At 33.9% G+C, this 14,626-nt stretch overlaps 1 protein-coding gene across 2 annotated transcripts in view; it reads right to left on the bottom strand.

The window, feature by feature from the left end:
• Window positions 1-13,936, bottom strand: part of LOC126972009 (aldehyde dehydrogenase, dimeric NADP-preferring) — a 90,683-nt gene extending 76,747 nt beyond the window's left edge. For both annotated transcript variants that reach the window (XM_050818546.1, XM_050818544.1), the window contains exon 1: window positions 13,768-13,936. In XM_050818546.1, the coding sequence (XP_050674503.1) occupies window positions 13,768-13,918 (151 nt within the window). In that variant the 5' untranslated portion in view covers window positions 13,919-13,936. The remainder of the gene's footprint in view (window positions 1-13,767) is intronic.
• Window positions 13,937-14,626: the final 690 nt, after the last annotated feature.

The raw sequence follows: 14,626 nt of genomic DNA, 5'->3' as shown, positions 1-14,626 counted from the left end.
AAAAGACTAAATTGTTCCTCAATAAACATATTAATTGGTATATTGGATATTTCTAAAACTCTAATACGATGACTTTTACTATAACTATATGATAAATAAGTATCGAAATATATTAAAATTATTGTACACTGATACTTATACTTTAATATATAAATTTTTAAAGAGATATTAAACCTGATTTACATTTGCGTTTCGAAACATCTGACAATGCAGAAAAAATATTTTGTTATCTAAAACTCAATAATAAGAAGTTAGGCTATTTTAAAGATGGAACAAAGTTAACATATTTAATGAATTCCTAGGACTTAGATCTATATATATGCGTAAGATGTTGCGGGAAAATGCAACTCCAAATTTTATAAGTGTTACTAGGTAAGTATATGAAAATGAATATTGCCTATATAAAAATAAGAATGAATATTGTTCAATGTATAGACTTAAGTCAATAAAGCATAATATTTTAACTCAACGAATAAATAAATCTAGTTTGTCATACCAAACGGTATATTTAAGCAAATTATATTGATACCTTAGCTTGGAGTCATCATAAAATAAAATATGTGTTTTATAAGTTTTAAGTTTGAATTTTTTTTTTAAAGAATGAGAGTAGATACATCGTTTATTTAGATATATAACTTGTGGAGTAAGTTATGATGTAGGTACTGTATATTGTTTTACTTATAAATTGTTCTATTTAAATATAATCAATAAATGGTAGTTGAACAATAAATCGTATCATTATATTATATGAAACCTTTTTGTAGTAGAGGGTGCATTGGGTGTGGGTGTGGAAAATCAGTTTTCGTAAATAATTTTATAATATTTTTGAATGATGTCAGTGACACAAATTGTATCTAAATCACCTGATGCTTTGATGAAATGCAACCTTTATACAATCTCAACAATGTCAATTAGTTTCAAGATATAACAACCTGATCTCTATAATTTGTTTGGTGGAAGAAAAATCTTAAACTAATACTAAAAATAATTAATGACCCGATGAGGAAATCTGATGCTCGAATTGTTGATATATTCGCGAAAGGAAGTAATCACAGAAACTAAAGTGTATTGTATTTATCTCAAAATTTGTTTCATTAAGAAAATGACAAAGAGCTTTATCACTTAACTCAAGTTACATATTTCATAAATCAAAGTTCGTTTTGAATAAGCTCTTATACAATAAAATTGATAAAAATCATAATATTTCAGTAGATTACCGCAGTTATGTTTATGTTTGATCGTTTGTAAGGGTGTGTATTAGTTTTAGTTAAACTTACTACTATATTGCCTTATAAATTTGAAATTAAATATGTAAGTACTTAAAGTGATGTTTTGTTTTATTGTAAGTTGTAATCCAATAACTTTTAAATACATTATTCTAGGGTAATATGAATACAATAGAGATACAGAATTATTTGAAGAAAATTGATCTCAGTATTCAAAATAATGTTTACGCATCAAATCGATTGTCGATATACGTTGTAACGCCCTGTTATATTGTCAGCGATGTAGATAGTGAAAATAAGCCAGGCTCTCACTGGGTTGCAACACACATTGGTGAGCAGGGTATTGGACAATACTTCGATTCATATGGTCGTCCACCTCAGGGATTCCAGCTGATGTTTTTACAAAGGAATTGCAGAATGTATAACTACAATACTGCAAGTGTACAGAATGAATATACCGCAGTGTGTGGCGAGTACTGCATAATGTATCTATACTTTAAGTTTAATAAGAAGAGTTTGAATGATTTCATCAAATATTTTGAAAATGATACAATCTGCAATGATGTTTTATTATATACTTTATTTAAATCATGTTTTAAAAATAAATAATAAATACAGAAACTGTCTTTTTAATCGTAGTAACGAATGTGATAGAGGTAATTAGTAAATTACCTGTATCACGTTCATGGAAATTTAGACATTGAGTCGCTCACCAATCATTAGCTAAATGACCAGTGATTATTAATGATTATGGATCTGTTTAATTTAAAAAGCTAACTTTGAAACTATAAGAGATATCGAAAAACGGATCAGCGCAATCGCTCGGAAATACATCAAAACCCCTAGTTTGACACCAAACTTCTTTTTTTTTTTTTTAGTAGGCATCACGAGCAAGTGAGCCAGAATCGAGGAACCAGAACCGGCGAATCCCTACTACTGTGAGCCAGAACCGGCGAATCCCTACTACTAATACTTTTGTTTTGAACATTTTCTGGGATTTTGTTGTAAAAGCACATACATCGCCCCACAAAAGACTTACTAACTCGACTTAGCCGAGTAGTAGGCATTATAAGTTTATGTCTGTTCCTGGTGTTAACATTATGGTTATGACAGTTTCTAGCAAATTCACTTATATGCCTATGAACATACATTACATTATCAAGAATATATTGAGAAGCAACCGTCAAGATGTTAATTTCTTTAAATTTTGCTCTCAATGATTCTTTAGGTCAGGTTATTAATAGCGCGAATTGCCCTCTTCTGCAGCACAAATATTGTATTAATATCGGCAGCGTTGCCCCATACCAATATACTATAGAACATAATACTATGGAAATAAGTAAAGTATACATAGTCGCGCCGTATCTATGTCAGTTAATTGTCTAATCTTTTTAACCGCGCATGCTGCAGAACTAACTCTGTTTGCCATCCTTCAATACGGGGGCCCCATTGTAATTTGGAATCTAGAGTTGTGCCAAGAAATATAGCAGATTACACCGGTTTCATCACCTCTCCGTTTATTTATATACAAAGAACACTCTGTTAAAATTTTAGCTTTCTGACTACTAACGGCCTAACAAATAAAATTGGCATAAAGTTATAACTAAGCATTAACCAAGAATATGTAAAATGTTTACAAATAGACATTTTGCTTACGAATGGTTTGTTCGGACGTATAACATTTCCCGCGTTTATTTGCAAGGCAGCTTGTCATTCGGAAAACTTCAGAATTATCATTGTATTGACAGTGTTGTCATTGACATTGTAAACATTTTGCATTTTCTTTGTTTATCATCAGTTATAACTTCATACTAAGTTTATTTGTAAGGCCATAAGGGTTTATTCATTTATTGCACCAACAAAGTATACACTAATACATACAAAAGAACAAGATGAGTCCTTCTTCAATAATAGGCAAATAACATTCATATGTAAGACGCAAATAAGTACATTAAAGATAAAATCACAAGTATGTCATAAGTTAAAAGTTGACTCACAATTAAATTGAATTAAATTAAGTCAAATTAGATTACAAAACATACATATTTTACACGAATAAATTATAACAGGGCGAACTAAAGATGTAGATTAAATTACATTACATTTAATTCTTAAAAAATTAATTTAATTGAACTAAATTTCATTACATTCAATTTAATTAAATTACTATACAAATGATTTAAGTTTTCTTTAGTGTTAATTCCGCCAATATTTGTTTTTAAAAACAATTCGACACGTGTTTCGCCTCTACACTAGGCATCCTCAGGACGTGTTGTCTCGCCAAAATCTGGCACGAGACTGAATCAAATGAGCCGGAAGCCACTGTTTTATACGCTCGTCCCATGAAATGACGCGCTGTGATTGGTCGGCTCTTGTGACGTATTACCCCCGGAAGAGACACGTAACAAAGGTGATGGGACTAGATTTGAAATTACATTTAATTTAATTACATTACATTTAATTTAATTACATTACATTTAATTTAATTACATTACATTTAATTTAATTACATTACATTTAATTTAATTAATTTATGAGATACAGCTCGCTGTCAGATGGATGAACGAATGGATAGTAGATAGATTGTTGCAGTCACAGAACAGTAGCGATTACCTATTCTGTGGTTGCAGTCATAGAGTTATTCTCTATGTACGGAAACTTAAAAAATAGTCTCAATACGATGTGATACGTAAGTCACTTGATGCGTTGCGTGTGAACCAGGCTGCATGTTAATCATGAAAACACTGCAATAGTAAATTATATACTCGTACAGCAACACATCTGACGAGATTATAACTGATATTAATTATTGTGGCCATTATCCTCGCTACCTCGGACTACATATACTTAGAACGACTTCCTTGTGCACTTGTTTTATTGTTTACAACATGTTTAATACAAGAGCCACTTAAAAAGTACGTGGAAAAACCGTTGAGACACGTAAAGTACACCGGTCCGTATTCCAGAAGGTTTATCAATGCGTTTTCTGTCATCATGTGTATTTTGTAAAACCAAAATGAATGAATGTGAATGTACCGCACAATAAAACATCGACAGACGAGATGAGCAGGACGTTCAGCTGGTGGTAATTGATAAGCCCTGTCCATTAAAATGCAGTGCCGCTCAGGATTCTTGAAAAACCCAAAAATTCAGAGCTACAATTACGCTCGTCACCTTGAGACATATGATGTCTCATTTGCCTAGTAATTTCACTAGCCACGGCGCCCTTCAGACCGAAACCCATTAATGTTTACACACAACCGCTTCACGGCAGAAATAGGCACCGTTGTGGTCCCATAATCTAGCCGGCATCCTGTACACCCACTGGTAAAAAACGTATACTGTTGACTCTCAATCAGACAGTTCGATCCTCGCTCGCCGCGTACCAAAATGTTGTCGATTTTAGAATTAATTTGTTCTTTTTCGAACTCGGGAAAGTCGGGGTTCACTACCAATATAATACCATATACCTTTAATTGTTACTTTGCGCATTTCAATACTTATGAACAAACATTAACAGTGCTTTATAATATTATACACGAGTAGGGTTGTCAATCGTACCCTAAAATAAAGTGTTAATGAAAATAAGGGACAAGACGAGCAGGACGTTCAGCTGATGGTAACTGATACGCCCTGCCCATTACAATGCAGTGCCGCTCAGGATTCTTGAAAAACCCCAAAAATTCTGAAAGGCACTACAACAGCGCTGCTCACCTTGAGACATAAGATGTTAAAACTATATATGCGAAAACTATTAAATGGTGTAAAATGTTCACACTATTATTTAGTAATTAAGTTATTGTAACACTGTAAGTTTTCCAAATAAAATAAAATAAAAATAAATAAGTCTCATTTGCCCAGTAACTACACTAGCTACGGCGCCCTTCAGACCGAAGCACAGTAATGCTTACACATTACTGCTTGTGTGGTACCGGTTGTGGTACCCATAATGTAGCCGGCATCGTGTGCAAAGGTGTCTCCCACTGATTAGTGCGCGCATCACGGAAATGCTATGGATGGATATATTTCACTTATGTCACCCTAGTTTGATTCCTTAGAAACTTGGCCCTTATCTAAAAAAATGTAACATAGGAGTCTACTCGTTACTTGTTCATAATACGTCAATGGGTTAAAGGTTCTTAGCCAACTTTGTAACTATTATAAAGTATAATAACATACCAACATATAATTATACACGTTTGTTTATATTATGAAGGTTCTGAACAATGCCCTAATTAGTGTTTGTTACAAAAGATGAAATACAATGTTATTGATGACTACAAAACTTACATAGGAGAATAGGTACCTACTTAACACATCGAATGTACTACTTAGTACTTTAACAAGTTAAAATTTTAAATACGAGTGGGTGCTTGCAACTTTGTCTGCATATATTTGGTTTACGTTATTAATTGACGGTTAATTTGGATTTAATACACAACTTATAAGATTTTTAGTGTTGTACTTGTTTATTTAATTAGTCCTTAGATTATTTATGCGACTATATAAAGCTGTGAAATCACGCAATGCACGCACACTAACACAAAGTGACACATAAATCGCTGGTATAAGACGTATCTTGTCACGACCACTAAAGTATAAACTTAGACTGTTTCCATTGTCTAGCAGCAAAAAGCTATCTAGACGTATAAATTATCCAAGATTGATTAAAATATTAAAAAAAAAAAACATCCAATCAAGCTTTTACAAATTACAGTCCACAAACATTTTAGCTACTTCGACCGGAGCACTATTATTATTATGCTAGATAAGTATGAACAAACACTAAATATTACCGGGAGATTATCAAAATACATCAGTGAAAACTGAACAAACACTAAATATAACCGGGAGATTATCAAAATACATCAGTGAAAACTGAACAAACACTAAATATAACCGGGGGATTATCAAAATACATCAGTGAAAACTGAACAAACACTAAATATTACCGGGAGATTATCAAAATACAACAGTGAAAACGCATCTCAATTGGTTAAGCCATTTTTGAGATTTGTGAGCATAAATGAATTCTCAGACAAACATTCTAAAAATTATTATTGTTATCGAGTTCTATTTTTTTAAATATACTTACAGTACAGACAAAGGCATGCAAACTATTTTATTATCTACATAGATTAGTATTTTTTTATAGTTTAATCGTGATTCATTATCAATTTGCATTGTAACTAATGTTACATTATAACGAGTTTGCCCTTTATATTTTATTCTTGGCAATCTGACTATTTTATCAGTTTTTTATTCACAACTTAATAATGTTTACGTATTTATGATTTCCTATAACATGACTACTCTGCCTTGCAAATGTCCCGCAGACGACGTTTTGGAAATTAGATTATAGTCAACCAAGAATATCTCTAAAAAATATACAGCAAGAAAGAAAAAGTAAGTGAATCTATTGTTACTGTTACCGTCGTAAGCAGTCAGTCACACCTGAAATTAGCTCTTGAGTATTTTGAATATTAAACCACGAGCTAAACACACAATATAAAGTATCTTATCTAATATATAAAATTCTCATGTCGCGGTGTTCTCCTCTTGCGTTGCGTTGCGTGTAATTCCTTCGAAACGGCTTGACCGATTCTCATGAAATTTTGCGTGCATATTGGGTAGGTCTGAGAATCGGACAACATCAATCCCCCCATTTTTATCCCCCTAAATGTTAAGGGTGGTCCACGCCAAATAGTGGGGCTAAATATTTTAATTATTTAATTTTTTTATTACTTTATTTGGCAATACAACGTTTGCTGGGTCAGCTAGTAGGTATGTAATATAAATCCAGTGTCCATGATTGTTACCAGTGAGCTCCTAAATTAATGAACGGATTTAAATGGGGATTACTTCACGGAGTGCAGTTTAGTCCAACTTGAGCGACAGGATAGTTTTATTTCGATTTGGGTCCCATAATTACTTTTATATCCAATATTTGTTTTGTATGGACATACTTTCTATGAGATAATTTATTGACGCACGGTTTGACAGTTCTGCTGTGAAACAATTTCATTGTAACAACAGGGAGCATATTTTACGAAATAATTCTTGATGTTATGAAATATTACTGACAAATTCATAAAAAAACAGTATTTTATCACGTACAGAACAACGTCTGTCAGGTTAGCTAGTTGACATGGTCATGTTTTATTACATTAAAATCCAGCTGTCAGGTGATCTATACGCTAGTATAAGTCGTCTATGGCGCTAACGATCAGGTGATATTAAGTAAGTATTTGGCAAATAATGTTTAATAAGTCATTTCTTTCATCTTTCCTTTATTCAATGGCAATTCTAAATTGAAAATCCGTGATTACTATTTTAATTAACTAGCTGACCAGGCAAACGTTGTTTTGACATATAAATTTTTTTTAGAGTTAGACCGTTTCTTGGACATTGTAACATTATTTTGTTTTTCTAAAATAAAAGAATTTTTCTACAATAAACGTAGCCTTAATTACTCCTTATTACATCAGCTACCTGCCATTAAAAGTCCCGACAAAATCGATCCAGCCATTCCAGAGATTAGCCGGAACAAACAGACAATCACAAAAAAAATTGTAAAAAATATTGTTTTGGTGTATTCATAGACATGCAGTAAAAAACGGTTGTTTAAATATTACAAAAAGACACTTCAATTTTATTTATATGTATAGATTTCCTGCTTTTCGCATCGCAGAACCTGATCTATAGAACGTTTTGTTGAAGTCTTTTTTTAATACATTTATTGGATGAAGAACGGGTTTCTTAGCTCGGTATTTATGGAATGTGACAGAACAGTGCTTTACATAGATACACTCACGCCTTGTTCCCGTCGGGGTAGGCAGAGACAATAGAATGCCATTTGCTTATATCCTTACAAACCTCACGCGCTTCCTCTACATTCATTACTCTTTTGATACAATACTACGGATTTAGAAATTAAGTTTTAACTGAAATGCAGATTCTAAATAATCTTAAACTAGAGATGTGTATAGAAATCGATCTTTTAGCTAATATTTAGATACTACCGGCGGACAATTTCATCTTATTTATGCAATGACTTTCTATACACAAAGATTAATCATGTCATATAAAAACAAAGCCGAAATGTTGAATATGCCACAAAATACACCATAAAAAGCTTCGATTGCTATGTCCATACATCGACGTAGAAAGTCCAGTTGTTTAAAATCAGTTTCAGTCATAGCCGCAATAATCTTGTGACAGTATCTACGAAGGTAAGTACACCATTTAGCCGTAGATTATTTCTGTTTCTGAGACCTTTATAATAAGCTCCATAAGGTCTTTATTATAACACTAGAAATAAGGGATTGTTAGTGATTAATTCTAGTAGGCTTCATAAGATACATAACAGCTTTAAGGGTAAATGTATACACTTCTATAATAAAGTCCCAGCCACTGTTAAGGCATTATCTATAAATAAATTTAAATGTTTTATAAAAATATGGCTCTGTCGTAAATCCTATTACTCCACTGCTGAATATCTAAATGATCGGACAGCCTGGGACTAGATTGTGATTATTTTATAGCGATAGAAATGATTGTACAATATTGTATATTTTTATTGAAAAGAGCGCAAAGGAAGAATGCTGGGAGAGTTTTTTGCGCCGCTTCTTCTCTCTCAGAGCGTCATTTGTTTCCGAAGCTGTAGTAGTATCTAGTAGTTATTAGAAATGACATCAAAAAGAATTCAAAAGGGATCAATTTTGAGAAAATAAATGCCTATTATGCCTTTTTATGCATTATGTCTGTATGGTCTAAACATGTACAAATGTCGAATAACCGCACACGAATGGCTCCTTTTGCACTCCTACTACTACCTACTACTTTCATACAGAGGGACTTCTGGAGATCTTGGATCACCCTATCGCACGCATAGTTGCACATACACCCTCTCTCTCTCTCTCACACACACACACACACCCTCTCCCTCTCATGCATACACACACACACATACATTTACCTCTATCCTTAGATTTTTAGAGCTTTTTAGTTACTGTATAAAAGTGGAATCCTGGTGAGCAGTACAGGTATTTTATTACCTACCACAGGCACCAGCGATCCACAACCAAAGCTTTTGTATTCTTGTAATTTTTTTTTCAGCTTTCGCTGTATTGTAATATTTTGGTTGTTGGTGAGAAATAAAGTTATTATTATTATTAAAATATTCTTGGTTAATGGGCAGCAATGTAAAATATTTATTGAGTTCAGATTTGATTGATAGTTGAGTGTTGACACACCACTAACGAGATAAGTGTGCTTTCTTTGTCTTTGAGCACACTTTTGCCGTTCCGGTATCATACTGTGTATGTGTCTAGTTGACCCAGCAAACGTTGTATTGCTATGTAAAGTAACAAAAAAAAAATTGGGGTGTAAAAAGTAGATGCAACCGATTCTCAGACCTACCAAAGTTATCGTACTAGATCCATTGCCATCTTGCAACCCTATATCGGATTTTTGGATGTTGTATGTATCTTTTTAATGCTGTATCATAAACAAAAAATTACATGACTTATTTATTAAATTATTTTTGACACGAGAATTTTATATATAAGATATAACGTCATTGTATTTATGTGTAACAATGACCTCACGTGGTGGTACTAACTTGATATGACTCGGTAACCTTCAAAAAGTGCGCATACGACTTTCTCGAAGGTCAACTGAGTATGCCTTTTTGCATTTTGAAGGAAATTCTCCCTAAAGTGGGATAACCCATGAACGAAAGTCCGTTGCGTATACAACTTGGTGTGGGATTTAAAATAAATTGATGGTCTAATATTTTGAATGTTTTGTTAATGCGATTCAGTTGCCAATGTATGAAGTAAGCTGTGCTAAGATTGTATTGTGATCGAAAATTAATCTGCATCACTAAACTTGATGTGTTGATACATTTTTTAGGGTTTATTTTTATATTTTTACTAACTGACGTTGTTCTGTATATAATAAATAAATACTGTTTTTTATGAATTTGTCAATATAATATTTCATTACATCTAGAATAATTTAAGTTCAAGTTCAAGTTCAAGTTTTTATTCGTAAATACTATTACACGTCATACTATAATTATATCATACTTAACATAATAATTCCATTATTAATTTATAAATTCATTATATGAGTAAAACGAGCGCTCAATGAGCCACCTTTTGAGTTTATATTTAAAAGTGTTACAATTTGACACGCTTGTGATATAGTCCGGGAGTTTATTATAAACCCGAGGGCTCATAGCATGTATTGTGCGGGAAGCTTTTTCCAGGCTATGTGGGACTGTATTTAGGCGATTTGCGTGTCGCAGCTGGTACTGGCTGGTGTCGCCTCTTTTTTTATACTGGTGTAACTGAGCTCGGGCGTATAAGCCTACCTGTAGTATCAGGAGGCTTGGTATTGTTAATATTTTTAGAGAAACGAAGAAAGGTCTTACGCATTGGTCCGACGGTATACCAGCTAGTATGCGAACGGCTCGCCTTTGCAGGCGACAAACTCGTTCAAAGTCCGCGGCGCGTCCCCAAAATTCAACTCCATATTGTACCTGTGACTGAAAGGTTGCGAAGTAACAGGTACGTAGCGCTTTCTTTGACAATGTCGAGGAAAGTCTACTTAATGCGAAACAGCTACGGGCTAATCTACCAGATAGATTTTCGATGTGGTGATCCCACGACAAAGTTTGATCTAATTGAAAACCGAGGAAGGACGCTGCTTTAACCTGTTGTAAACGAACATCATTGATATTTACAACCAGCTGCCGCCGAGTCCGACCAGAGAGATCGAAACATATAAATTGGGTCTTTGTTAGATTTAACACCAGACCGTTTCCGCGGAACCATTCAGCCAATTGATTTATTACCGAGTTGAGCTTTTGTTCGAGAGCATCTAGTCCCGGCGCAGTTATCACAGTAGCCACATCATCAGCGTACATGTATACTTCGGCGTTCTCTACGATTCTCGGTAAGTCGTTCAGCAGAATAGAGAAGGCGAGATTAGATAATGAGGAACCCTGAGGTACTCCTACAGTCGTATAGAGACCGTCTGACTTTAATTCACACCCGCTACCCGTAACGTATTGAACTCTATTGCTCATGAAATCTAACATAAGTTTTAACGTTCGGTGATCAATACCGTAGTGCTGAAACTTAGTAGCTAGTACGCAATGATCGGCTACGTCAAATGCCTTAGACAGGTCACAGAAAAGCAGTGCGACCTCTAGCCCTTTCTCGCGGGCATTTAAAATGCATTCGACTACTTTACGAGTCAACATGGTGGTTGAATGACCCGCGCGATACGCATATTGCCGATCTGAGATAGCTGCCACGCTGCTAAGATAATTTGTTATTCGAGAGGTGAGACCATTTTCGAATATTTTTGCAACAGCTGGTATTATTAAAATAGGTCTATAGCAGTTGGAATCCGTCTTTTTGCCTTTACCCTTATAAAGAGGAACGACTCTTACTTTTTTGAAATATTCCGGATATATTCCGTCTCTTATGCACCTATTAAACAATATAGCTAACGGAGTGCATAGTGGGTCAGCAATTGATCGCAGCAACTCTATCGATATTTCGTAAATGTCTTTTGTGGGTTTATTAGCGACTTTTTTCATAATAATATTGTACACCTCGTTAGGTGTGAACCAGGGTAATTTTATTGAACGGTCAGCAGATGGTGTAGTATGCTTAAGATAAAGAGTATACAATTGTGAGTTTGCAATCGGAGCGCCGCATTGATCCGCCGCCGTCACGAATTGTTTGTTTAAGCAATTAACCAATTCTTTTTTTGATGCAAAACAAGTACCATCAGGTTTTTTTATAATGTCGGTAAAATCTATGTTGGACTTGTTGCTTTTACACATTTCTGTGTTCACGATGCCCCACATCGTTTTATTAGTGTTGGGGCTACTCTCAATAATCTGCGTATAGAATGAGGTCCTCTTGTTACGCAATAATTTATTATAATAATCGGAATATTCGTCAACTTTACTCTTAATATAGATGTCATTTGGGAATTTGTCTCGAATGTCAATAAGGTCATGAAGCAATAGTTTAAAGTTAAATATTTTATCATCTATCCAATTTTTATACTTTTTCGTTTGAATTTTTTTAAGCTGGAAGCATATGTCAATTTTTTGTATGATTAAATTAATAATAGCTTTCGCAAAGTCATTTGTGTCTGACTGATTTTCACATAACTTTTTCCAATCAATACTATTAATGGCATAAATGAAGTCATAACGAGCGGCCGTTGTGTAACATCTTTTAACAACTGATACCTGACGGCTAGGTGTAGGTGATTCCCACTCAAAGTAGCCAGTGACCGCATAATGGTCGCTTATTTTAGATTTTACTGGCAACACGTTTTTACAAACTATGTTTGTATAAATGTGGTCGATTGACGACGAAGAGGTAGGTGTAACGCGGGTAGGAAATGTAACTTCGTTATGAAAGTTATGAGCGATAAGCAAATCCTCTAGTTGTTTACGTCCCGGACTAGTCACCAAGCTGTCGATGTTGGCATCGCCAGTTATAATACAATCAAGTTCCATTTCATTAACTAAATTGAGTACTCGTTCTAATACATTTAAAAAGTCTGAATCCTTTATCGTGTGATGATTGGATCGATAAAAACAAATAACTGAAATTTGATAATCTACTAATTCTACCGCGGAGATTTCACAGACGCGTTCCACCGATAAATTGCAAATCCTTACGTTTTGCTTTTTTTGCTTAGCTAGATTTAGCTGCCTATGTAATGTAATGAAATTGTTTCAGAGCAGATTTGTCAAACCGTGCGTCAATAAATTCTCTCATAGAAAATATGTCCACACAAAATAAATATCTATATATATAAAAATGAATTGCTGTTCGTTAGTCTCGCTAAACCTCGAGAATGGCTGGACCGATTTGACAAATTTTGATCTTGAATTATTTGTGGAAGTCCAGAGAAGGTTTAAAATGTGAATAAATAAAAAAATGCTCGGAATGAAATAAAAACAACAAATTTGTTTTTCCTTTGATGTGTCCATACATAATTCCTGTGAGAGAATTTATTTATTTACGGTTTGACAGTTATGCTGCGAAAGAATTTCATTACGACAGCAGGGTGCATATTTTACGAAGTAATTCTTGATGTTATGATATATTATTGACAGATTCATAAAAAAACATTATTTTATTTATTATATACAGAACAACGTCTGTCGGGTCAGCTAGTTGGAAATAAAAATAATGATGGGTCTCAAATCGAAACAAAAACTATCCTATCTCTCAAGTTGGACTATACTGCACTCCATGAAGTAATCCCCATTGTGTAACGTGTTAGGCTATGTTTACAATAGGCTCATCATGAATAATTAAAAAATTAAAAGTAAGGAAATTGCGATAAATAATAATTATAGGGGAAGAGTTTTCTAATTTATATTTATTATTATCTAAAAAGATTGAAACACTACAACAACACAAAAAAAGAGAAGAAATATTGTCTGTGCATCAATAAAAAATGTGAATCTTTAAGAATTCGATTGAAAACTTACCGTTTCCGTTCATTTTGACGTCGACGTCGATGATAGCTGCTCTTTCTTCTACTTCACTCTCTATATCGATAGCAGTTGGTTCTTCTTCGCTCTCAATATCGATAACATGCACCTCACTAGCACCCGCGTCCTGTCCACGCGACGATAGCATCTCAACTACAAAGTTACAAACCAAGCAACCTTGATCGTCTGTATCACGCCGAAACATGTAACATATCATACAGACTAATTAATATCATAGATGGACCGGACTGTTTCAACTAATTGTACAAATTAAATTAAATACTTAAAAGAATAAAAACACGAGTCCTTAGAATTTTAAGATTAATTATAGTGGACCTATTCCATTATTCATTGTACCACTGATTTAAAGATATTATCTAAATGTGCAATTGAAAAATTATACATAATTATATATTTTTTTTTTATGACAATACTGGATGAGATGAACAGGACGTTCAGATGATGGTAATTGATACGCTCTGCTCATTACAATGCAGTGAGCTCAGGGTTGTTGAAAAACTCAAAACCTCTTCTGCCTGCGATCGTCACCTGGAGAAATAACATGTAAAGTCTCATTCGCCCAGTAATTTCACTAGCTACCGCGGCGCCCTTCTGACCGAAACACAATAATGCTTCATCGCCGTTGTGGTACACATAATCTAGCCGACATCCTAAGCAAAAAAGGCTCCGACTGGTAAATATGTTTGAAAACTATACTATTAATTCAGTAAGAGAACTAAAGAATATGGCTTCGTAGTCGAAAATATAAATAAATATGTAATAATAAACCCCCTTATTCATAATAGTCTGCTAACTTAAAGCATTGCTAATTCTCTCTCTGTCTTCTTCTATTGAC

Source organism: Leptidea sinapis, chromosome 25, assembly GCF_905404315.1.
Source record: "Leptidea sinapis chromosome 25, ilLepSina1.1, whole genome shotgun sequence".
In the NCBI taxonomy this organism is placed as follows: Eukaryota; Metazoa; Arthropoda; class Insecta; order Lepidoptera; family Pieridae; genus Leptidea; species Leptidea sinapis.
Note: the sequence above shows the minus strand (reverse complement) of the source record. Positions and strands in the feature narration are given on the sequence as shown.